At 42.5% G+C, this 25736-nt stretch overlaps 1 protein-coding gene across 3 annotated transcripts; it reads left to right on the plus strand.

Moving 5' to 3' along the window:
- The first annotated feature begins 166 nt into the window (after positions 1 to 166).
- Positions 167 to 24730, plus strand: LOC144720247 (catenin beta-1-like). Of its 3 annotated transcripts, none has more exons than XM_078596821.1 (17): positions 167 to 291; positions 6764 to 6821; positions 7778 to 8002; positions 8875 to 9128; positions 10161 to 10399; positions 11377 to 11578; positions 12683 to 12827; positions 13031 to 13134; positions 13892 to 14044; positions 14569 to 14772; positions 15121 to 15276; positions 16010 to 16129; positions 17094 to 17244; positions 18216 to 18337; positions 21680 to 21740; positions 22152 to 22372; positions 24130 to 24730. In XM_078596821.1, exons 2-16 carry the CDS (start codon positions 6809 to 6811, stop codon positions 22352 to 22354), a joined length of 2352 nt encoding a protein of 783 aa, XP_078452947.1. In that variant the 5' UTR covers positions 167 to 291; positions 6764 to 6808; the 3' UTR covers positions 22355 to 22372; positions 24130 to 24730. The 3 variants fall into 3 exon arrangements, with proteins under 3 accessions (XP_078452947.1, XP_078452966.1, XP_078452957.1); XM_078596840.1 differs by having other exon boundaries at positions 13910 to 14044; XM_078596831.1 differs by lacking the exon at positions 167 to 291 and adding an exon at positions 1165 to 1265.
- The last annotated feature ends 1006 nt before the right edge of the window (positions 24731 to 25736 follow it).

Here is a 25736-nt window from a genome sequence, read left to right on the forward strand (position 1 = left end):
TCCGCATTAGCAGCCTAGTGGGAGAGTCGAGGAGTGGGGGGGGAGGCGAGTGGTGAAGAGGGGGGGGATGTGTGCACTACTTTTCTCGACGCCGCGTAGCGCAGGGATACAACTCGCCGCGTGGCGCAGGGATACAACTCGCCGCGTGGCGCAGGGATACACTCGCCGCGGTGCTCCGCCCCCGCTGCCGCCATTTCGCCTCGGGCTCTTTAGACCGAGGCGGTTTCCAGCTGCCGCTGCTTCGTCTTCCTCCCTCTACTTCCATAGCCACCACTACGACATTCCCTCACGGTCAGTGTCTTCCCTTCACCTACACACACACAGTCGGAGTCGAGCCGTGGCAGTGTTGAGCGAGTCGAGCGAGCGCGACAAGAGACTTGGTCGTGTGAGGAGTTGGGGCGTCTCTGGTAGTGATGATGTTAATAAACGAAGATGTTGGTAATGATGTTAAACCAAGATGTTGGTGATGATGATGTTGTCGATGTTATCGTCTCGCTAAGTGTCGCTTGTTGTCGGATCAACTGGTTGGTTGTTGGTGGTAACTCTTTTGTGTCTTGTTACGTTCGGGACTGAACTTGTAACTCTGCCCCTATTGTGCTGTGTTTGATTCCAATCCTTTAAAGTTTTAAATCCCACTGCGAATATCATTACCGTGCTATTTGTACAGGGTTGTGGATAGTTCCTATTACACGTGAAACTGCATTTCAGTTGAGAGATACGTGCTGGTAAGTGATGTCCACTACCGCATTTAAACTACACAGGTTAAGTATTCGTGTTATTTGTAATGCAATGGGTGATGGTGCTGTGTGTATTTAGTGTGTATTTTGTGTGTATTGTGTGTAATTGTTATCTTTGCTTTGGTTTACAGATGTATCATTAACTCATTACTCGTATGATTACCACCACAGTTAAGCATAACTATCATTTCTATAGTAAGTACTGTTATTAGATTACATTTTTAAATGCGGGGCACTTAAAGTTGTATTGGGCACACGATTATTTATACTTGCACAACTGTGTGTACCTTGTGTATACTGCACGTTACACACCCTGTTGTAGAGCACAATGTATATATGTGTAGATGTATATAACGCAATGTGTATGTGCTTGTCTTGCGTTCATTGTGGCTGCTGGCGGTGGGGCGTAAGAAAAAGAGAGGCTCACTAGTTCGTGTTCAATATCAACATTCGGAGCAAAGCAACGCAGACCTCTAGGGGAACAACCCCTACTGAGTCTCGTGCAGACTCCAGTATCATAAACGCCAGGTAGGGGAAGAAGGGTGCTTTGCAAAGTTTGGCTGAGGCATCTGAATGTGGTGGTGGTTGTGGCTGTAAGGAGGTCAAGGCACGAGATTCTTCTTCCACGCGTGTCTTTTTAACTAGTTGTTTTTTTAGTGCCTCTAATTTGTGTTGACCTGCATACGTTTTGTACATGCGAAGCTTGAATTCACGCGTGTTTTACACACGATGTGTTGTTATATGGCTGTTGCGCATGTGCTTTGGAAGCACGGTGTTAAGGGAGATAGATGGGTTATGATCTCAGTGACTTGAGTTAGATTTTTATCGTTGGTGCACAACAGCATTGACATTTGGAATATGATGGCCTTAACGAGATAGAATTGGCCATCAATGTACATCTGGGCTGGTTTGTGAGGTGGGTTAGAATGATTCACGTTAATAGGTTCTCGCTAACATAATTTATTCCAACAATCAACAAGGTGAAATAGGTGATGTACATTTACACGTTATAAGTGTATATATATATACGTTGATTGTAATATTAATTGGGTAATAATAATTAATTGGGTAGTTGTTTTTTTTTAAACCTATACAGTACCACCGTATGTGTACATTGTGCTTCTGTTGTTGAGTGTAAACAAGGACTTGCACAGGCGTAAGTTGGTTCGGGTTTAGTTTGCGGTGCCCCTAATTAAGCTTTGCATTAAAGCGTTGGTTTAGACCCGGTCTTTAAATGCTTAAAGACTAATCCAGTGTTGACGTTAAGGGGGAGAATCCAACAAGGTTTACAAAAAAAGAGACGTCTCAGCTGCAGTCGTGAGTGGACCGCAGATTTCTGATCGGTGTTTCTCTCTGAATAACCCATTTGTAATAGTTTCACATACTTTAGCTACTTTAATGTGAGAGGAATTTTGTAGCGTTTAGTTGTTCAAATTAAAATACATTTGTAGGTGGTAGTACGACTGTAATATACATGCATTATCGATCCTCAACGTGTGTCTTGCTTGGCAATATTCAGTAGTGGCCACCAATTGTATTACCGTACGGTTCCATCTTTTCAGAGTTATGCTAACTTTTGGTAGGCTGTACCTGTGGAGATTAATCTGTGTTATTATTAAATACATGTTTAATATGGCAAGTGAAGTTGTATTTTATGCAGTGGTCAAGTTATGGTAAAAATATACTTGGTATTTTGCTGATTGGCATGTTTTATAACAAGCTATTAAAAGTGCATACTATTTGAGGATAAAAGTACTACTACATATATGATACCCAGAAAAATAGTAATTCCTTTAAGCTCACAAGTGATAAAGTAATTGAAGGCTATTTTTGCATCCGTTTTTTTTACTACTTCACCAAGTCAGTGTTGACGTAATGAACTGCAATTGTAGCCTTGTAATCAAGTGCTATTTGCTTATGTAAATAAAGATTAAATGTAATTAAGTGTGGTCCGTGTACTTGGATCAAAACGCACCTTTACCCCCCCAATACTTGTGCTGCTGAAATGCACAACTTAATGAAACATTCGCTCAGAAGTTTGGCTGCCAACATCAGCTTCAGTGGAACTTGAAAATAAACCAACATAATATTTAATTGTCAATGAATGGATCCTCTGGACCATTGTTTTACAATATAATTTTTGTTTAAAAAAAAAGCAAAACACTGGACCAGTTTTTGTTTGTCTTTAGTCTCTTCAGTCGTGTCCAGTTAAATAAATGCTATTGGGGTTATAGGCAAGAGTCGTTCGTAAACACATAGGGCCCCTCGTCATATTCAGCAGAGTACAGCAGATATCGTAATGTTTTTTTTCCTGCAGGCATGGGCAGGTTGAAATTATAACTGGTCTGAAATTGTTACGCCTTTTGGCATTGTTGCTGATTCAGGTTGCTGGCATGTATTCACCATTGCCGAACACGTCAAACCCTTGTCACTGTTTAGTGTGTCGCTGTTGTTGCAGTCGTGGGTCATGACGAAAGTAAACCATTTGAAAAGAATGAGATGAGTAAGACGGGGTAAGGAAGTCTGGTGGGTGTGCTGTGAAAACGAACCTGTGAACAAGGGGGGTTACTTATGTCTGTATACTCTTTGGTTCTTTCGGTAAAGTCACGTAGATATAAAATAAATCACGACGTTTCGGGCGCAACACAAGCGTCCATCATCATACTTACGTGACTTTACCGAAAGAACCAAAGAGTATGGATTCCTGCAGTCACGAAAGCTTCAAATCAAGATTATGTCTGTATGGTGAACTTCTTTCGCATCGTATCCATGAGCAGGTTTCCCTACACTATTATTGTATCATCTAGCTTGTGTGTGTAACTGCTTATGTGTTTTTGGGAGCAGTTGTTTGCATTCTCCAAACAATGCTGGCCTGCTGCATGTATTCCTTGTCATGAATAACACAAGTAAAACGTGTTATTTGAACCTTTGAAGGGCCTCTCCTGGGTCAACTCAGTCTTAAGTAAATATCTGTGATGGAGGGCAAGGTGGATGTGGGTGTGTGTTCTGACCACCGAGTAAATACCTGTTGGGGAGCGGTAGAGTAGTGGTTAGCGTGCTCTGCTACGAACCCGGCGACACGAGTTCGACTCCCGCTTACGACCAACACCAATGACGATTATCTGAACCGGTCCTGGGCCTCACGAGTACCTGGTGCGGTGCGTAAACATCGCCATGAGGGAGACAAAGGCGGCCTGGTGTGGTGCTAGTCACCCACCATCCATAAATTCCGAGCAGACCTTCATAAGTGTTCCCTAACAGCACTTGCCCCAAGTCTGTTAATGCTATACGGTGGATCTTTGTGGTTTTTTATTGTTTCTGGCTTATACGAGCGTTAATAGGCGCTCACTCACAGCACTTTGCTCCCTACAGTTCATAACGCCAAATAGTGGATCATTGTTGTGTTTGTTAAGTAGCGTTGAGTCAGAACTGTGCAGACAAGTGTACTTGGATGGCGATGAAGTCATTGGTGGGATTGGTGTGTCCAGACTTCCTAAGCCATCTCCCATCCCCCGCCCTCACTTCAGTGCCATGTGAAGGGAGCGCCGTATCTGCGTTGTTCCGAATAAGGAGGGTTGTTGTGTGGATGGTGTGGCGCGGAGGTGGGGGGTTGAAGGTTGCAGAAGGGGCCGTGTGGTATGGGGGGGGCAAACGTTTTATTCAGTGCAACGTGTTTGACCATTGGCTCTTACAAATTCTCTGCCGTGTTTTTGTTGCATTTCATTCTGCAATCTTTGAAGTTGTTTGAAAATCGTCACCTAGATTAGTGAGCAATAATGCGCTGCCTGTTTGCTAAACCGTTCATTGGATGAGCATAGGTTTTTCCCCTTTTATCTGGCAACAAAACAGGTGTTAAGTTGTTAAAACCCCAAACTGAAACCTTTTACAAGGAATCATGTCTGCATTAACCACAATACTTATGGTCAAAACGCAAACAAAAAACTGATCATATATGCATTGTCTTTGAAACTGATTGGTCCACACCGGAGACAGCTTTCTTTTGAGCCTTGTCTCAAACGGTGTTGAAAAAACCTATTCTCATATTTTGGTACTGGCAAAGGAGGTCCCATGACGTTCATGGGATATGCATTTGGGAATGCGGGGGATGGTAAAGTAACTTTACCAATGCTAATGCTTTGGTATTGTAGAAGCAACTTGTTTTTCTTGGTCACTGTCGACATTTGATTGTATATTTAACAATCGCATTCAAGATAATGGTACCTTGTGTTTTACATTTGTTTTATTGTGTGGTTAAAATTAATTGCCTCTTCAATCAAACAAGGGGTGGCACGTATCTCCTTTGGCTGCCCTAAGACTATGGTGGGGTTGAGTCTGTATAGGACAGCCACAAATATTCATTAATTTTATCGACCAAAGAATGATAGGCTGAGTTCACCCCCGACTAGGATTTGAACTTGTCCTATGGTTATAAAGCCTATAAGAGCTGCTTTTAGAATGCCATTGGTGCACATTCCTGTTAAAGATGTAATGGGTCTATGAGCCATTAAACAACACGTGCTGTGCCGATCAACTGGACTCGCTTGTCTGCTCCCAGGCCGCTTTTGCAGCAGGCTCTTTTCAGGGGCACTATGAAATTTGTAGGAATGTGACGCTGTTTGTCAGATAAATTGCTTACAGATGTAGGCCCTTGACTGAAAAAAAAGTGTTTTATGGGCTGGCGTTATATGAAGGTTGTATGTTGCTAAGCAGAACAACTTTCGGGGATAAGATTTAATGGGCACTTGAATCGGCAGTGAGCACTACTTTTCCTGGCCACCATCATGCTGCATTTTCGCATTTTGAGGTTCTACATTGTACCTGTTTAAACATGAACCTCTTCACTGTTCTCAGTGGCCAGGGATTACAACAGTAGTTATTTAGCCTGGAAAGAGTGATGTGAATTTCAAGACTTTCAGGAAGACTCCTGCATTAGGTTGTTTGTTAAATTTTAAGCAGTATTTTGCAATTGGAAGGAAGCCAAAGTACCTATCGAAGACCAATACATTACAATAGAATAAACGTCCTCAATCCAAGCGCTGTCCTGCCATATCCTTGGTTACTCGCAGCCCAGCTGCTTGGGAGTATCACAGCATATGATTTATGATCCGCCAACTTTTGAATCCAAAAATCTAGATTTCATGCATGTGCCGACCATGCCTGATTTTAACCATATTGTGGAAATGATGTTTATATTTGCTCGAGTTGCATTTGCATGTTATGTTTATAATGTGAATGAAGTGACTATAGTACATTTTGGAAGAGACATAGCACCGACTGCCACAAAAGTATATGTGTAGGTGCCTAATATCCAGTTTATTTTTTTAAGACTGTGTACTATTGTTGTAAATGCACTTTACACTGTTTTATCAGTTTATGATTTGGGTGCCAGGATTCATATTTTTGTAAAGATGAATAATCCTTCATTCACAAAAGTGAATGCAAGATATAGAAACACTGCTTAATCCTTTTACAACACTTGCTAAGTAGACAGGTGTTAAAAGGCCCACGTTTTGAGCACCTAAAAGTAAATACTGTATTGCTCAGAAAAAATTGCCAAGTAACTTTTTCAACACTTTAGAAGTTTGCTTAGTTGCAAAGTGTCCATGAGTGTTTCTGGGGCAGTTGCAGTGGTCAAGTGTGCATATTCACTTTTTGCTGCAGGGGATTTTCCTACGGTGGTTATTAATGGGCCCCGACTTTCCAGATCCACAAGAGCTAACCTGGCCCTGTGCCCCACCAATTTTAGGCTTCTTAAAAACAGAATTGGCTGAACTTTTGAAAACAAAAAACAAGGCATTTCTGAATCTAGGTCATTGGTGTTGAGTGAATTAACTGTTTCAGTATTTCAGAAAAAAAAGAAAAGGGAGGGAGGTTAGTTAGTATTCTGATTAGCCAACCCGTGTTTCTCTCTGCTTTAAACACTAAGCTGTTGAGTACATTTGTCGATGGGATTTGTGGATGTTGTACTTGCAATGAGGGCATTCGTTAAGTGTCCATGCTCAACAAAATTACTTCTCTTGTTGCAGGAACTTTTCAAATAATCTTTGGTGACAAGGAACTTTCAACGAAAGATGTCCTTACATGGTAAGAGTTTTCTCAAATACACTGAATGAAACTGTATGCATATGTATAGTGATCATACATTTTATTTCATGATTTTAATGTAAATGTATTGTCATGCATATTGTTCACGATGCCTTTTACTTTGCATGCACAAGTAGCTATTGTGATGCATTTTCGTTGTTATTTTTACTTAACTGCATTTCACATCCAACTAAATGTACCAGGATCTGAAATAGTCTTTTCTTTGTTCAAAGTAAAGTCTCTCAAACATTTGTGTTTTTGTTCACATCCTATGTAATGCATACCGATGTTGGTCAGACGTAACATTCAAGTCCCTTTTTGGTGTTCATTGTAAGGTTGAACTCTATAAAACCTGTTGTTTGCACCAGTAGTCTTAAGCTGGTATCTCTTTCAAATCCAAAATACACGATAGAATAGATTATCAGGAGCACCGGTTTGGGAAACCCAGTTTTTAAGAAAATTGTATGATGAGTAGGTATGATAATGAGCAGTGGTGTAAATATGAGTGAAGGGCATAGGTGGGTACATTATTACAAGTTTGCGATCACCCAAAATAGGAATATGAATATGTAATTCGCCATGTACATGGTGTTTAGCGAGTTATTGTTAATTGAAAGTCAAAATTGGTCATCCTATGAAGAGACTGGCTCCCACCACATAAATGTGGAGTTTCCGTGATTGGCCTATGGGTGTGCCACTGGTTCCAAGTGTCACCCAAACTAATTTTTGGTGGGAGACACTGTCGGCAAGATTTACATTTATAGAAAATGGCTGATATACATTGATTTGTACAATTAACCTCATTGTAGGTTATGGAGACGAAGCAACTTTTCATTAAATTGTGCACAAAACCTTTCAATTCCCGATAGATTCATATCAAGGCCTGTGGTCCGGAGTGATATTTGTTGGGGAATGCATGTGCCGGAGAACCACACACCCATTTGTCACTTTTGCAGCCGACCTGATGGAGTTGGACATGGCGGTGGATCCTGACCGTAAGGTCCAGGTGAGCCAGTGGCAGCAGCAGTCCTACCTGGACTCTGGCATCCACTCCGGGGCAGTCACACGCACTCAGTCACTGAACGGCAAGCACCTGGAGGACGAGCAAGCCGACTCGGCACTGGGCTTTGAGTGGGAGCAGGGCTTCCAGCACCAGGGCTTCAATGCCAGACAGGTTGCCGGTGAGTACAACGATCGCTCAGTAAGCATGGTGTCTTTCCTCACTTATTTCCCCATCTTACCCGGCTTCTCCCAAGTTATAGTTTTACTCGCAGGCCTCCATGTCAGTTCAAGATAAAGCTGTCCCATATTCTTAACTTACTTAGTCTTTGTTTGTACTTCCATGCTTCTGATTGTATGCAGATTATGTGCCTCACAGCCAAACTGACTTAGGTGGAAACTTGGGATTCAACATAAACACCCAAAACTGCTCATTTTTAAGGAGATTTTGCATAGTAGTGAGAGAGACTTCCCAGATCCTCTTGCATGACTGCCTTGTTAGATTCTTTGGATTATTTTTTGTCGCTTATAACGGGATGAAATATCTTTACTGTTGTCATATTTCCCGTGAAATATTTCAACATTATACCCTGGCAATGAAAGCCAAACAACAGATGCCTTTGTCTTCTGTAAATGTCCCTGGCATGCTGTGTATCATGGCAACCACTTATCAAAAGGAAAAGTGTCTCCATGCTCAAGCAAGTGTGTGGGGCAGCGCTCCTCTCCATTGACAGTGAGCGGGAATCAGTTATCTCACAGCACAACCACAGTTTGCTTCCCATAGTGGTACATATATCAACCTGAGAGGAATGATACTGGTAGACTTGGTTGGCCTTCAACCTGGATATGAACTCTCAAGCTTCCATTTGTTAGTGAAGAACTCGAACCAAAGCTGTCACCCAGCCTCACTTTTGCATTTACAAACTTTTAAACAAGGCAAGCTGAAGTGCAAGCACAGTCTTCTTGATCACAACGGCTGTGGTTGTTCTCTGTGTGCACAGCTGCTTCTGCGCCATGGTTTAACACTCGCTGTTTTTCCCTCCTACCTGCTCAGAGGTGGAGACATCGTATGCGGCGACGCGTGCCCACCGCGTGCGCGGGGCACTGTTCCCTGAGACGCTGGAGGAGGGTGTGCAGGTGATGCCCACGCAGTTCGACGGGAACCACCCGACCAACGTGCAGCGCCTCGCCGAGCCCGCTCAGATGCTCAAGAGCGCCGTCGTCAATCTCATCAACTACCAGGACGACGCCGACTTGGCGACACGTGCCATCCCTGAGCTCACCAAGCTGCTCAACGATGAGGACCAGGCACGTGAGGGGTGGCAGGGAACAGCTGATAATGCACAGTAGACCTCTAAGGATTTGCGATTAGACTAGCAATCTTGTGCTTATTAGTCACGCATTAAATTAAGATAGTATGAGGTGGTAGGATTAAAAAAAAGTGCAGATGAGCCAATTCGAATGGACTCTTGAATTGACTTGTAATCGATAATTGATTGCAGCAATTATTTAAAAGTGGGGGTGGTTGAATTATTTCATGCCTGTGGGTCAGCACATCGCCACTTTGTGCCGGTGATTACTCCCCTGGACTCGTGGTTATTTTCTGGCAATAGGATTTTTTGTCCAAATCTTGGTCAAGAAAAATCTATTTATTGGAGATTGTGATATGCAAATACATTGTGCAATTAAGTTGTCTTTCGGAAAATTATTAAATCTCATATTTTCAATATGACACTTAATTCTTAAACTCAGAATTAATATTGTGATGTGCCGCTGGTCAATATTGTAAACAGCACAATATAAGTAAGGTTTGTATTTCATGTGTTGAAGTTAAAGTCAGCCAATGAGCCTGGAGTGACCGCGTAGCACTATTGGTCTTAATTTCACATTCTCAGGTGTTGGCCAGGTTTTCCATGGGATAACCACTCTTGATTTCCCACAGTGTTACTTGTTTTATTGACATTGATGATGGAAAAATCATAATTTCTGACCCCAGGCAGCAATTTTAACTCCTGTATTACCAATTGTCAGCCAAGCCCACTAACTAATGTGCCACGGAGCTGGCATTTATAATGAGTGCCCTTTATTTATCTCAGAAAACCTTTCTGATCCTCAGGACTTTTTCTCAGGGGGGTCATAGTTTGGGGTGTTTGGCCAATTTCTTTATAAGGAGTGTTTTACATGGGGAGGGTGGAAACTGGAGATGAGCAACATACGTGAGGAATAACACTCGCACAAGTCTCTTCATTCTCTTGGCCACCAACATGTCCCCCAGCCGCACTTGGAGAAATGTGCACTCATTGCTTGTTATACTTATTTTTTTCCCTTGTCTCTTGTCAGGTGGTGGTGGGTCAGGCAGCCATGATGGTGCACCAGCTGACGCAGAAGGACGCGGCGCGTCTCTCCATCATCAACTCGCCACCGCTAGTGGCTGCACTCGTGCGTGCCATGCAGAACACAGGCGACGTAGACACGGCACGCCACACTGCTGGCACACTGCACAGCCTCTCCCACCACCAGCAGGGCCTGCTCACCATCTTCAAGTCTGGTGGCATCCCTGCCCTTGTCAAGATGCTCAGGTGTGGCCTGTTATGCTACGGTATCGGCTGTCTGGTAATAACGCTGTTTTTTTTATGTTGCGTGTGTTAATCCTGAACTTCTGATCTATACGTCGAGCAACCGGGACGTGTTGGGCATCTGAACGGGGAAAAAGTTGATGCGTGAGAAATGTGGATTTAATGGATATTTTTAAAGGTTCTTTGCCCTGTCCCTTGTGTGAAAAGCCTTTGAAAAATCCTACCAGAATTACTATTGGTCAGTATGTGTGATCTTTGTGTGCGGAGCGTATTGTTTGTTGTGGAACTAATGCAGGAAGGACGAACGGGGCAAAGCATTTTAATGTCATCGCTTTTATGACATTGCTCTATTGTGCATTGAAAGATAAACCACATTGTGCCTAGCTGAGCATGTAACGGCTTGCATGGTCTAGCTAGGACATCTTAAGCATTGTACACTGATTTTGGTGTACATACCAGATATTCTAGTGCTTTCGGTGAATTGTATGGATTTTGAACAACTTTTAGACTGTACATTGCCAACCATGCTAATCGGAGGTGTAATCGTATTGTAGAAGGCACAAGGGTAATAAATGTGCCATTCCTTTTATCCACTATCTTAGTTGAACATCAATTATCGTTCACATACAATAGTTGAAGAAATAATACATCTTAAGATGTACATAAAATCATCACTGGAGTCCTGCATTTAAATATTTTGCTAGTTTTTGTTCATTGCATATCTTCTCACATATATATCTTCAAACCCACATGCATAAGGAGATGACTCAAAATCTATACAGACAGGTTCAGAGCTCACTAACTGTATACTTCCACCTCACAGCTCCGCCGGTTGAAGATTTTCTTAAAGATAATGCTGATCTCTGTATTTATTGTCGACCAAAGCTGCTTTCAAAACACCCTTGTAAAGATTTGCACGTTCACTCAGATAATTGTATTTGGGCTTTAGCTTGAGGCCTCTGCGTGCGTTGCCCCTGCAGCTCTCCCGTGGAATCGGTTGTGTTCTATGCCATCACCACACTGCACAACTTGCTGCTGCACCAAGAGGGCAGCAAAATGGCCGTGCGCCTGGCTGGTGGCCTGCAGAAGATGGTGGCGCTGCTGAACCGCACCAACGTCAAGTTCCTGGCCATCACCACAGACTGCCTTCAGATCCTCGCCTACGGCAACCAGGAGAGTAAGGTTCGTTGGAGAGCAAGTGGAAGTAGTCCAGGGCTGTTTGAGTTGCCTGAGGCCATATAACTGCATTGTTACAAATAAATAGCGACATGTAGCCTAATACAAAGACCTCAAATATGTCGACATTTATGGAATTGTAAAAGCCCTTTATATATACGTGAAGCCTTTTGTCTCCAGACACAATTTCAGGAAAGTCTTGCTTTGGGAAGTTTTTTTCTTGTTTTTTGCATGCGGAAGAAAGTCAAGAGTTCCTAGAGAAAGCACACACATGAAACGATAATATCTTTATATCCTGCTTTTAGATTGTTACGTTTTCATCTGCTTAGAGTAGTTAAGTGAGGTGGAACTGTTGTGGAGTGTTTTACTCGCATTCGAAATGTCGTGAGTTCGAATCCTGGTTTTTTGACTCGTAATCAATAATTGGGTCAATAACTTTCATATTGTGCTCATCGTTTTATTGTCCATAGAGCACTTGAATAATAATTCAAAGTTGTGAGATAAACATTTGATGAGTAGTCTACTTAGTCTTTCATTTTTCTCGGGCTAATTAAATAAATATTTTTTTGTGGTAACTTAAGAGTGGTTGTCTTATGGAAGGGTTGCCCCTATCACAGAGGAAGTGTGAAATTTGCACCATTGGCTTAGGCCCCAAACGCAGATGAGTACACAGTCATTGACTTACAAACACAATTCGTTCCTGGGGCCCGTTCGTAAGTCCAACGGTTCATAAGTAGGAACACAGTAATCTACTGTATTTAAATATCCACACACACAAACATTCACTCCTGGCACGAGGCTAACTCGTTACATCTCGCAGAGGATCGCTCAGCGAAACAAATTAGTTCCACGGTTCAATTTGCAAGTGAGAGTTCCTGTTTTGAATAAATGTTAAAAACAAATTTAATAGAAGCTGGTTGGTAAATGCGGGTGTTCATAATTGGGTGTTCGTAAGTCGAGGACTGCCTTACATCATAACACTTATGTGAGAGTGGAGATTTAGACCAAAATAAGTTGTGAATAGACATGTAGCTCTGTGTTTTTTAGATTTCTTGTCATGTAGGACTTTTCAGATTCAAATGTTCAATTTGTGTCTCGCAACACCCGCAGCTCATCATCCTGGCGAGCGGCGGCCCTGCGGCGCTGGTGCAGATCATGCGCACGTACAACTATGAGAAGCTGCTTTGGACCACGTCACGTGTGATCAAGGTCCTCTCGGTGTGTTCCAGCAACAAGCCAGCCATCGTCGAGGCTGGTGAGTTGGTTCGTACTCATGATGTGGCTTCATAAAGTGCTCTCTGCTAATAGCACTTGCACTATGATGTTTGAGCGTATATGCTTTGTTTATGAATTTGTGTGTTCATGTTTGTGGGTTTGTTTGCATATGTGTGAGTTGTATGTGACTATATGTATCTGAGAGAGGACATTTGTCCTTGTGTATGTGTGATGGGTGTGCAGGAGGCATGCAGGCTTTGGCTCTGCACCTGTCCCATCCAAGCCAGCGCTTGGTCCAGAACTCCCTGTGGACTCTTCGCAACCTTTCCGATGCTGCTACTAAGCAGGTATTATGCGACCTTTACAGATGGCTGGTCCAAAGTGAACTCCTTACGAATTAAGTAATTGGAAACGTTTGTATTACATTTTGCTTTGGCAACTGAGAGTAACCTAGGTATAATTGGTACTGTGCTGCAAGCAAACGCTGATGTTTGGTTGGTTAGTAAGCATGGGATAATTAGAGATTCTGGATTTGAAGCCATGGCATAAAATAGTTTCCGGATAGCACCACTGCATATTTGAGTAGAAATACTGATTTAAAAAATCGAAATAATACATGGATGTGCCTGCATGGAAACAATATACAAATTGTTGAATAAAAATGTTTTTTCGCCACATGACCAATCATCACCCAACATTGGCTGTACTCAAATCCAAAAGTACACTTTACTTTGCTTGGTATGTAGGCCTAAATGGGTAGAATTAAGGTATGCATATGATATGGGTATGATAGGAGTTGGGGGAGTGCTATGGTTGAGGTTGGAGAGGAGTACGGTTGGGGTTGGGTTGAGAGGAGAAATAATTAGGGTTAATATAGGTAGAGTGTGGGTAGGGTAGCATAGGGATATAAGGTAAGTTCAGGATTGGAGTAACGGTAGGCTAATATTGTCGGGTAGGATAGTGTTAGGGTAAGGATAGTGCATACATTCAGGAGGTGCTGTACAGTGAGCACCAAACAGCAGTGACCTATTCTGGGATGATTCTCAACAGCAGTGATAGTTGTGGTGCACCTGGAGCTTGTGGGCTGGTGCCTCCCCTAAGCAGGCATGTTGCGTTCGCCAGGACAACATGGATGGGCTGCTCCAGATGTTGGTCCAGGCGCTGGACTCCAGTGACCTGAATGTGGTGACGTGTGCTGCGGGCATCCTCTCCAATCTTACCTGCAACAACTACAAGAACAAGCTCATGGCCTGCCAGGTGAGACAATGCCCCTATTGCCCTGCTGGCCTTGCACTCATTGCAATTCCTGGCCATTTACTGTTTGCTATACAGTTGATGCCATTTAAGTGTGTTCAGTCTAACTACCAGGTTAAAAAAAAAATACATCTACTGTGTTGTTGGTTTCATGTTTGTACAATTACTTAGCAGTAACTCTTGATTCACAATTGGAAGGACACATCTCATATCCCAGCTGGAGGTTGACTCCGACCTATTATCCCTGTGAGGTTGATAAAAAGTTTACTTTTGTGGGAAGTCGGCTCTGATTATTTCCATGTCCACTACCATGGAAGTGTGGCTTTCTATTGCTTCCTTCCAGCTGCAAAAGATATTACTGCTACCCCCAATGCTTGTTGATCAGATAATTTGTATCTTTTATATGCATACGTAACTTAATCAAACAGCAAAAGCCTGGAGTTCCTGCACTTCAGTGTGCAGATCATATGGCCACAGTTCATCCATTCACCCAATGACATAATTGAAACACCATGGCTGTCTTTCAGATGGGTGGCATCGAGGTGCTGGTAAAGACCCTGATGCAGGCTGGCGACCGTGAGGACATCACAGAACCGGCTGTCTGTGCTCTGCGCCACCTCACCAGCCGCCACCCCGAGGCCGAGATGGCCCAGAATGCCGTGCGCCTGCACTATGGGCTACCTGTTGTGGTGAAGCTGCTGCAGCCGCCCTCACACTGGCCGCTCATCAAGGTGATTGGTGCTCGCCCTGTTTGTTCAATCACCCTCTTATAGACTGATATCGTCATCTTCAGTAAGAACCCATTGAGGGAAACATTTCTCCTTTAGAAGACTGTAAAAAATATAAAATGAGTGCCAATTTGGAAGAGGTTGTGTGTTTGTCCGATGGGAAAACTTCCCGACACCATAAGTATGTGGAATTAACATAACTTGCTCCAAGCTACCATTGAACAGCAGTGCTGTTTGATTATAGGCATTGTGACTTCACTTTAGAGGAAAGTAATAATGTCTTGATAATTTTCAGCCAAGCGGGTGGAGCTGTTAACATTGTGCTTGGTGTTTGCTGCTGTCTTTATGCAGGCCGACGTGGGGCTCATACGCAACTTGGCGCTGTGCCCTGCCAACCACGCGCCCCTGCGTGAGCAGGGCGTGCTGGAGCGGCTGGTTCAGCTGCTGGTGCGGGCGCACCAGGACACGCAGCGTCATACCATGGGAACCATGCAGCAGTCGCAGCCGGTAGTGGGGGCACCCCACACAAATACACATTACACGTCCTCCCAGTGTGCAGCTGTGTGAATTAAAAACTGATAAACGTGTTGCCTAGTAATAATATGGTGAATGCATGCCTGTACTTTAGGGACTTGGTTCGGGGATGACACGGGGATTGAACCATCATATGGGAAGAGATACTCTGCTCACAATGCAGTGATGTGTCTCTAGAAAGTAGTACAGAAAATAGGTCTATAATGTATCTTTACATAATATATTCCTATGTTTGTGGAGATTTATTCTCTGGGCATTCTGGTATCCTTGAACCTATTGCCAATAATGTTTACGTCAGTGTGGGGACATGAGGTAGTGCCCTCTTTAAGCATTGCAGATTTGCCACTGCTGAATTATAAGGTTGTGTGTGCATATCTTTGTGCATGAGCAGTAATCCAATTGTAGTGCACTGCTATGAACCCGCTACCAGAGTTTAAATCCTAGCCATGATTTTTCTCGTTATTGGCACTTGCCATCTGAATCTGTTCTGGGTTGCCTGTGAGTTAACTTGCACTTAAATTAGTACTTTGGTATGCTGTGTAAAACATCAGCACTGGCAACCCAAAGCAGCTGTACATTGTACTGGCTACACCAGCTCCTTGTGGACCATGCCAGTTTTAATGTGCCTCTTATGGTACTTGTCCCCTAAGAACCATGACATTTAATGGGGGATTATCTTCTTTGTGTGTGTGTGTTCATGGAATAGGATGGCATCCGTATGGAGGAGATAGTGGAGGGTTGCACTGGTGCTCTGCAGATCCTGGCACGAGATGCTGCCAACCGTGAAGTTATCTACAGCCTCAATGTCATCCCCGTTTTTGTGCAGGTGTGCCACTGGCAATGATTCCGTTGTTGCAAAACACTTTGCTGTTTGTGTTAACCTGTCACCTTTGGTTTAAATAAACAGGACATGTGCGGACTAATTATGAAAATGATCCAAACATTTGACACAAATGATGAAGATGCATGAATAAGTAGTAGGATGACTAATGGGGTTAAGCCATCTCTGCTGTAATTATACGTTTAATTCTTCTGCTCGTTCAAGGTAAAACAGACTTTTGTATGCAATCATGATGGTTTTAGCCCATACAGCAATGTATCTACATTAATGTGTATTTAAATGTTGCACTTCTGTTTTAACTCCAGGTGGCACAATTAAAAGGTCATAGAAGCATCAATCAACTTGCCATATCATTCCTCCAGAGATGATAAAATGGATACTACTATGTGGGAAGTCAACGATGGTCATTCTGTGTAGACACTCGTTCCCCAATAAGATTGAAATTTCGAACAGTGGTTCTGGAATGCCAACAGTGATCACCATCACATGACGATAATTTGAGGAGCGAGTCATGTTGTACTTTTTAAAATCGCATATTGGAGTTTGATCCTTATTTTAATAGATAAGCCACAAATTCAAACGCTCATACTCGTAAAAAGGTGCAATTGAGGTAAGAGATTGATTTCAGAGAGCAGAATTATATCGGTTATGTCATGTTTCAGGATCATTCAACATCTGTTCAGATATGAGGCCCACCTGAAATATAATTATTGAAAACTGTAATCTGTATGATCCCTCAATATACAAATGCTATCCAAATGCTATGCAAATGTAATACACAACACTGCACATGTACAAACACTTTCATTGAATCTACCTTGCCCATGATAATGTCTAACAGATGTCGTAGTTACCCATGTAGGGTGGGTGACTTGAGTGCTTATGGACACGTTTTTCATTAATGCACAATGTTAATCTTGAGATGGTGCCACATCCCTCTTCGTTGCAGCTGCTGTACTCGAACAACGAGAATGTGCAGCGCGTGGCGACAGGGGTGCTGTGCGAGATGGCGCAGGACAAGGAGGCGGCCGACGCCATCGAGCGGGAGGGCGCGACGCCCGTTCTCACCGAGCTACTGCACTCGCGCAACGAGGGCGTAGGTGAGATCCACAGCATTTGCTGCAGCTGGAGTTATATCAACAGTGATGGTGCCTACGGCAGCAATAGCTGCCAGGCAATTGGTGCTTTGAGGTCACCAGGAGTGGATGGCAAGTGATAGAGGGACAGACCCAGGCAATGTGCTTTGGAGAGGTGAAGTCTCTCAAACGGGCAGGAAGTAACAAAACAGTGGGTGTCATGGGTTAACAGACTTATGTGAATGGCATATGGAGTCCACTAGCTGCACCTCCCCAGTGTTACATTTGTGAAATTGGACAATGGGCTGTTCTATACTCTAACCCCACAATACATCACAATGCCGTACCTGAACACCAGCGACAGCACGCTGGCAAAATTGTCTTTTGTAACCTGTTCACATACACGAATGTTGAATACGTCTTGACATGCTCGCACCACACCCCATCCTTAATCACTGGAGGTTTTGTGTGTGAAATCCAACAGTGGGTTTGCACTCCATCTCTGGTAGCTTAACGGCCTTGCCTCTCCACCTTACCCTGAGAAGTAACAGTGATGGTTATTGAGATGTCGGTGAGGAAGACTTCTCGGCTACTGGCATAAGCTGTGAACAACTCTGCCTTCAGGCACATTGCAGAGTTATTGTGTTATAATTTAGGATGGCATCATTGAGTTGGCGGAATGCCAGTAGTTGAAAGTCTACAATTATAAGAACCGTAGCCATCTCTTAATAGGAATGTCCACTGTGGACTTGTCAAAAAGTAGTACTCATTGAATTCATAAGGAAGATGATGTTGACCCCTGGCGAGGTATTGAACTTGTGGCCATCCAGTTTGAATATCCACTGACTGGATATCTAGATTGCCTGCTAGAAACATGTATTGCCTAATACAGGTTACCTCCTTTGTACTGTGAATGGGCATCTCACATGACTGCTCCATGTCTGCATGAGTCATCAACCCTTTTTATGCTTCTGCCCTGTGCTATGTGCCCACAGCGACATATGCGGCAGCTGTGCTGTTCCGCCTGTCGGAGGACAAACCCCAGGACTTCCGTAAGCGCCTGTCGGTGGAACTCACAAGCTCTCTGTTCCGCCATGACCCAAATTCCTGGCACGAGGTAAGGGGGGAGCCTCTCTTTCTATACTCCACCTTTATACCATAGGGCAGGGGTCCTCAAACTTTTTAAACAGGGGGGCCAGTTCACTGTCCCTCAGACCGTTGGAGGGCCGGACTATAGTTAAAAAAAACTATGAACAAATTCCTATGCACACTGCATATATCTTATTTTGAAGTGAAGAAACAAAACGGGAACAAATACAATATTTAAAATGAAGAACAAGTAAAGTTAAATCAACAAACTTGCCAGTATTTCAATGGGAACTATGGGCCTGCTTTTGGCTAATGAGATGGTCAATGTCCGGTTCCATAATTGTCACTGCTAGTCGTAACAAGTGATGCAAGTGTGCATCCGTTAGTCTAGATCTGGTTGGAGATTTCAAATGTTTCATTCTGGAAAAAGTTTGTTCACAGACATAAGCGCTGCCAAAGATGGTTGCCATTTTGAGTGCATGGTTCCTGAGATGAGGATATGTCTCAGAGGGGAGAAATGCATAGAAATTATGAAGGCTGCTTGACTTGAATGTGTCTTTCAGAGAGTCACAATTCTGCAGTTCAGCCAGTTCCATTTGGTAAATTGTATCCACATTTTCAATGTCAATAGAAAATGGGTTACGGAAAAGCTGTATGTCCTGTTCATGGAGATGAAGCTCTTTAAATCTAAATTGGAACTCCTTTTGCAATTTTTCCAGTGAATCCACACATGTTTTGTTTGGGAATTGCAACCAATGGTTTTTCCGCTAACAGATTTTGAGTTGTGGGGAGATGGCAGAAGTTTTCCTCCTTAACTTGTTTGATGAGGAGGCCTAATTTTACTTCAAATGCTTTGACATGTGATTGCATATCACAGAGGAGCTTCCCCTTTCCTTGAAGTTGCACATTGAAACTGTTGAGTAGCTCTGTTACATCTGTCAGAAAGGCAAGGTGCCATTTCCATTCTGCATCATTGAGCTCTGGTACTTCTTTGTTTTTTGAAAGCAGAAAAGCTGTAATCTGTGGAAGTAAGTCATAGAAACGTTTCAAAACTCTCCCTCGACTCAGCCAACGGACTTCTGTGTGGTACAGAACATCTTCATAGTCAACATTTAGTTCAGACAGAAATTCCTGAAATTGTCTGTGGTTTAGTGCATGAGCTCTAATGAAGTTAACACAAGATACCACAATTTTCATAACAGACTTCCACTTCAGTGATTTACTACACAGCGCTTGTTAGTGGATGAGGCAGTGTATGGCTATTGGGTGAGAATGGTTATGTTTGTCCATCTCTTGGTTAATGCGAGCAATTACTCCTTTCTTAGACCCCACCATGCTAGGAGCACCATCAGTTGTCACACTGGCTAGTTTAGCCCAATTCAGCTCCAAACCATTCACAGTTTGGCAAACCTTTTCATAGATATCCTCTCGTGTAGTTCTTCCTTTGATGCTTTGCAGTGCAGCAAGCTCTTCTGTGACTTCGAAATAGTCATTCATCCCACGAATAAAAATTAGAAGTTGTGCAGAATCACGAACATCATTGATTTCGTCGAGTGCCAAGGAAAAATAGGAAAGTTTTTTTGTGGAGTTTTGCAAATGCTGATGCAAATTGTCTCCCATTTCTTCAATCCTCCGTGTAATTGTAGGTCCTGAAAGACTCACTGTACTAAATAAATCGGCCTTCTCTGGACACATCTCTTTGGCAACAGAAATAAGGCATTCATTAACAAATTCTCCCTCCACGAATGGTCTGCCAGTGCACGCTATTAGCTTGGCAACTTGAAAACTTGCTCGCAGTGATGAAATATTAGCTTCTTCTGCTTCACAAAAGTATTTTGCTGAGTTGTTAATGTATTTTTCAGTTTTAATATTTTATCTTTTCTCACTTCTCCGACCAAACAATCATATTTATCTTTATGTTGAGTTTCATAGTGTCGACGTAAATTGTATTCTTTGACCACGTACACTATATTCTGGCATATCAGACACACAGCTCTTTCCTTGTACTGCATGAAAAAGTAATCATAAGTCCACTGTTCTTTGAATATCCTACACTCCGAGTCAATTTTTCTCTTTCTTGACATCAGTTTCCTAGGGAGTCAAAATTGCTATTAGTAAAATACCAATATATATACAGCGCTACAAAAACAATATACCAGCAATAACTTTGCCCACACAGAGACATACAGACTGCACTGCCCATCAATGCAGTCTGATTGGGGGAACCCCGCTTTTACCCCAGGCTCACACTGGTGCGGGTGCCATTAAAAAGTTAATTACACCTGCAGTTTTGTTCACAGATCGCAGTACATCCCCAGCACACAGGAATATCACTGGGAGTGGAGCCGAGGGGCAAGTGAGGGAGCTGAGGGAGGGAGAGCCAGTCAAGCGCAGCCAGGGGAGGGCTGGCAGCCTTAGACCTGGGGGGGCAAGTCCAGTCAATTGGCCCATTGAACCATTCACCAGCGCAGCCCAATGAGTGCCCACCGCCGCAGCTCAATCAGTGCCCACCAGCGCAGCCAAATCAGTGCTCGCCACCGCAGCCCAATCAGTGCCCACCACTGCAGCCCAATGAGTGCTCACCAGCGCAGCCCAATTAGTGCTCACCAGTGCAGCCCAATTAGTGCTCACAAGCGCAGCCCAATTACTGACCATGGGCCGGATAAATGTCCTCGGCGGGCCGCATGTGGCCCGCGGGCCGTAGTTTGAGGACCCCTGCCATAGGGTATAGGTGATGCAGCTTTGAAAATCTTGCTGGGTTATGATAGCATTTTAACGGTTTTGTGAGTGCTGGCTGTGTGGCTCAGGGGCCTGAGACATGAGTCAAACCCATGGTAACCACAAGATCTGTGATGCTCTATAGAAGAATATTTATACTGGAGGAATCCGATGAGCTATAACGCTGTTTTTTTACATATGTCCAGTCGATATATATTCCAAATAATGGTGGCTAAGTAGTTATAATAAACTCATTCGGGCCTGTGTCATCACCATGAAATAAAAGTTAGATTCACCAGCCAGTGCTTTCCAGACTACTTTTTTCTAGTAGCATTTAAGTAGGCTAGACCTCTGGATACTGTTGCAAATGCTGCGGAATTGCCTGGTGATATAGGCAAGAGTCCTCGATGAACACCATGGAGCTGTTAAACATAATATTGCAAAAGTGGATGGATTCATGCACTTTGTGAATTGTGGGAAAGAAAAGTAAATTTAAAAAAAATAACGGTCTGACCAAAAAAATTAATTTCGGTTAATTGTGCAAAATAGTTTTTGGTGGTGAGGTGTTGGGTCTGAACCAGTAGGAGCATTCTGGTCATGGACAAATTGCCCTGGTGTTTTATGCCTATGTTTGGTAATGGTTTCTGTTCAGGGAGGTGACATGCAGATGGACATGCTTCCTCCTGGAGACCCAATGGCCTATAATCCAGAAGGTATGTGGCTGTGCTCTGTAGGGGAATGTGTGCATGGTTTATGTTATTTGAAATAGTTTATCCTTGGAGCTCTATGATGAGCACAATCAACTCACTCAGAAGGTTGAGAGAGAGCTCAAATCCATTAATAAAATGTGTAATCTTTCTTAGGGGTTCTATAGAAAGACTTGCCTCTCCAATGGAGATGTGGCATGAACATTTTTCTCTTCCAAAAAAAGAATACTACTATTACTGCTTTGGAGGGACAGTGTTCACCTGAATTAAACCATAATCAGGATTTTGAGTCAAACGCCCTGAATAAAGAATATTATGAATAACAAAAATGTAAACTTCCATTATACTAATTTTCTGGCTGTAAATTAATGAGTCTTCTCCCCGTTCTCTCTGCCCTCCGAAATGGCCCGTGTGTAGACACTGGCTTTGGGCCATACCACTTGAGCCCTGGCTTTGGGGGTGCGGAACTGTCAGGTGTGGAACCCATGCTGGAGCACGCAGTTGCTGACTTTGGGGTGGAACCTCTGCCAGACCTGAGGCACCACACTCAGGACTTGAACTTTGGGCTCCCTCCACCCCCTGACAACAGCCAGCTTTCCTGGTTCGATACGGACCTCTAGCCTGAGCAAGCAGAGGTGGTAAGTGCTGCATTACATATCCTGCCACTTATTGGGAATAGGTCATGGTTTATTTTTCCCAATACAACCATTAATAACATTTGTATTTGTAAAGCAGCTAAATTCAATCACATTTTCAATAGTCAGGGTGCTCTGGTTTCCTCGCATATAAAGCACTTGAAAAGAGTACATGGCCAGACATCTGAAATTGCAGACCACATGAGGGTTTTCAAGATGGAGGTCATGATATACTAGTGCAAAGCCCGTTGATATTTAGGAGGTATTTAATGTAATTTGATTGGAGTTTATTCACCTCTGAAATGTCATGAATTAAATTAACTTAAAATTATTCATTATAATTGCATAATAAAACAATTATAATATGTATACATAGTCCACCTGTTAAGAGGCCACCACCTGCTCATTTGAGATCCTGTGTATTCACGATAATACATAACTAGAACAGAACAATGCTGCTTCTGAAACAGCTTTGCTCAAATATTGTTTTCACGTGTGGCCCTTTGAGCTTATTCCCTTCCCATCTTCCTCTGATGGAATATCTATTACTAATATCTTATTAACATAATTGTCTGGTTTCAAATACAAATTTGGGCCTTCATTGATATTGTTAATTCATGTCACTGATCCATCGTAGTTCCTTAGAACCCCCTTATATATTTGCACTCAAGCCTAACCTGTATTGCTTTGTCATGTGTTATATTGTGCTTACCTGAAAAGACACAATAAGCATTATTCTGCTACCTGTTAATTATTGTACCTGTGCTCTTGTTCCTATCCCCGTTATTTTTTTCGAGAGGCTGTTTAATATATTATGCCTTGATTCTCAGTCGCAACTTGTTCTGATGGGGGATGGTAGGGTGTGACAATGAAGCTTTGTACCTATAAGTTACTGTTGGTAAACGGTAAGCTACTGAAGGAAGTCTACAATGCACTGCTCAAATCCTTGAGTTCACTGTTTCTTGAGCAACAGCTAATACAATTAATTTGTGTGCTTCAGAATAGAGTACTGCTCCCAAATTTTGGGCTGCAAATACTAAACTCTGATATAATCTAAAGTACTTCCTATTAAGCAGCCTTGTATGACATTAACATTAACTATTTATCATTACCAACAAATTCCTGCAGGACAGTAATCTGTGTTGCCCTCATGGTTAAGCAGAGGTTTCTACCTCTGCTTAACCATGAGGGCAACACAGGAAGGAGGAAGTCTGAGGGTTCACTGGATGTGGAAGTTTGAATAGATATTCGTGGGTTTTAAGAATTTATTTTATGTTTACAGTAAACTTAAAATAGTTGTGAACAAATTTCGAAGATCATGTGGCTTTAAAATTGCTGCATGTATTTGCATTCTATATCTACAGCTTAACCCTTTCCCATTCCGAGATGTCTGCAAGTTGCAGGGTAGATCCTGTTCACCTCTGAATCTCGGAACGCGCAAGCGGTTAGCGTTAATTTTATTTAGAGGCGTTGCACCGTTTTTAAAGACATAGTACTCACTGCAGAGAACTCTTTAACGACACGACCGCACTGGCACCAAACTGCCACACTCCCTCCCGCATGGCCTTGTGGGAGCCTTAGTATGTATTCTGACCTGAAGAAGTCCCGATAAAGTTATTTTATATTTCGTTTTTCTTACGATTCCATTGGGAAAAGCTTGTATCCATTTCGAAAGCATTATGGCTTGCTGAAGATGTAAGCCATTCATCAGCAACTTTAAAACAGTCCATGGTCTAATCATGAATGCATTTTGTTTGTAGGAAACTCAAAAGAAGGCCCTTAAGAAACTGTTGCCGATGAAGGAACAAAGCAAGTGAACTGAAGGGTGTGGAGGCAATGAGATGGGAAGAAGTCGAAGGAAGTGCCTGATATTCAAGAAATGATTGTTTCGGACAATTTTGTACAATGGTGTACTTTGGCTGAAATGTAGGCGGTAAAGGGGAAGAGGGTTGGCCTTCTTACATGGTTGGTATTTCATTGATATACTGTAAGCTTTTAATTGAGACTAGTTTATTATGTAGCTCGTGTTTTTTAACTGGTTATTTTACTTGTATTTTTAGGTCATAAAGACTTTAGTGTAATTTTGTATTACATTTGAATAAAATATCTTTGTAGCATTAACATACACAAGTAAAATGAACAATTCTGATAGAAATCGATATTCATGGACTTTTTCGTTCCTGTTTACTTATGACGCTTGGTTTTTAGGTGTAGAGGTGCCAAAATAATAATCTTTTGCATGACCTTTTTTAAAAAATCATTTTCTGTATACCTGCAGTTGGTTTGACACTAATTGATGAACATTTTTTTTGTAAAACGAGCATTCCAGTATTAAACAATAAAGAATAGTCGTAGCTCTGATGTGCTGTATCTCTTGTGATCTTATCTGATGTGAATTTGTCAAACGATGTGTGCTTTTGAAAGGCTTCTCTGGGACCTCGTCTTTCTTGATGGTGGCCTCTAGCCATTGTCATTGTATAATTGTCACCTTTAAAATGTGTTTCAAAAGTCAGGTGCTTGAGGCAGCAACTTCAAAGTTAACTTTGAAATCTGACTCCTGGCCATGCTTCATTCTGGAAAGTAAAAAATTGTGCCTTGTGGGTAAATTTGGTTTATTTAATGTGGTTTTGTGTTTGCATTGCTACTGTTCAGTAAACGTCTTGGTTGTGGTCTAGCCTTACTTTGTGATTCCATCGCTATTCCGTGATGGTCATGTATCTTGGTTATAGGTGTGTTAACATTTATACATTTAACAAGTACCGTTTGCTGTGGGTGAGAAATATTTTACTAGTCTTAAGTTGTGGTAAAACTAGATTAGCGACCACATTACTATGTCATGATGTTTAAGATATGTTAAATGCCATTGGTGGGAAAATTTGTCTTTGGATTTTGTTCAATGCCAATCTGCCACATTGGCAGAATGATTTTCAGTCCAAGATTTTCAGGTAAAATGTTGAGAGGTTTGTTGCATTCAACTCACTGCTTTTACATCACTTCAGTAATTCGTAATGATATGCATCTGCTGTAGCATTTCATATTAACTTTATAATTTTTTTGAACTTAAGATTTGTTTTTAATCCTTACTGGGTAATACTGTAGGTGGAGTTTTCAACTCAAAATTAGGTTGAGTTAAAATCCTCCATTAGAGGTCAGCTCAGTCATATCATCCCACTGAGGTAGTGGGAAGACGAATGGTTGTCCTATAGTAAAACTGGCTTCCTATCATTGCAATATGGAATTTACTGCCTTGGCCTCTAACAAATGACCACCACTGCAGAGATTTGTATATGGAGACATTGACAATATTTATAGTATTAATACTGCCTTGCACAGCTGTTCAATGACGTGAGCTCATCAGTCACCTATT

The sequence above is a fragment of the Lampetra planeri genome, chromosome 1 (genome assembly GCF_965212315.1).
Source record: "Lampetra planeri chromosome 1, kcLamPlan1.2.h2, whole genome shotgun sequence".
Lineage (NCBI taxonomy): Eukaryota > Metazoa > Chordata > Hyperoartia > Petromyzontiformes > Petromyzontidae > Lampetra > Lampetra planeri.

Coding starts and splice junctions, on each gene's coding strand:
- LOC144720247 (XM_078596821.1), top strand. Junction 14,045..14,568: donor ACAAGCTCATGGCCTGCCAG/GTGAGACAATGC, acceptor GCTGTCTTTCAG/ATGGGTGGCATCGAGGTGCT. Junction 17,245..18,215: donor CTCGCGCAACGAGGGCGTAG/GTGAGATCCACA, acceptor ATGTGCCCACAG/CGACATATGCGGCAGCTGTG.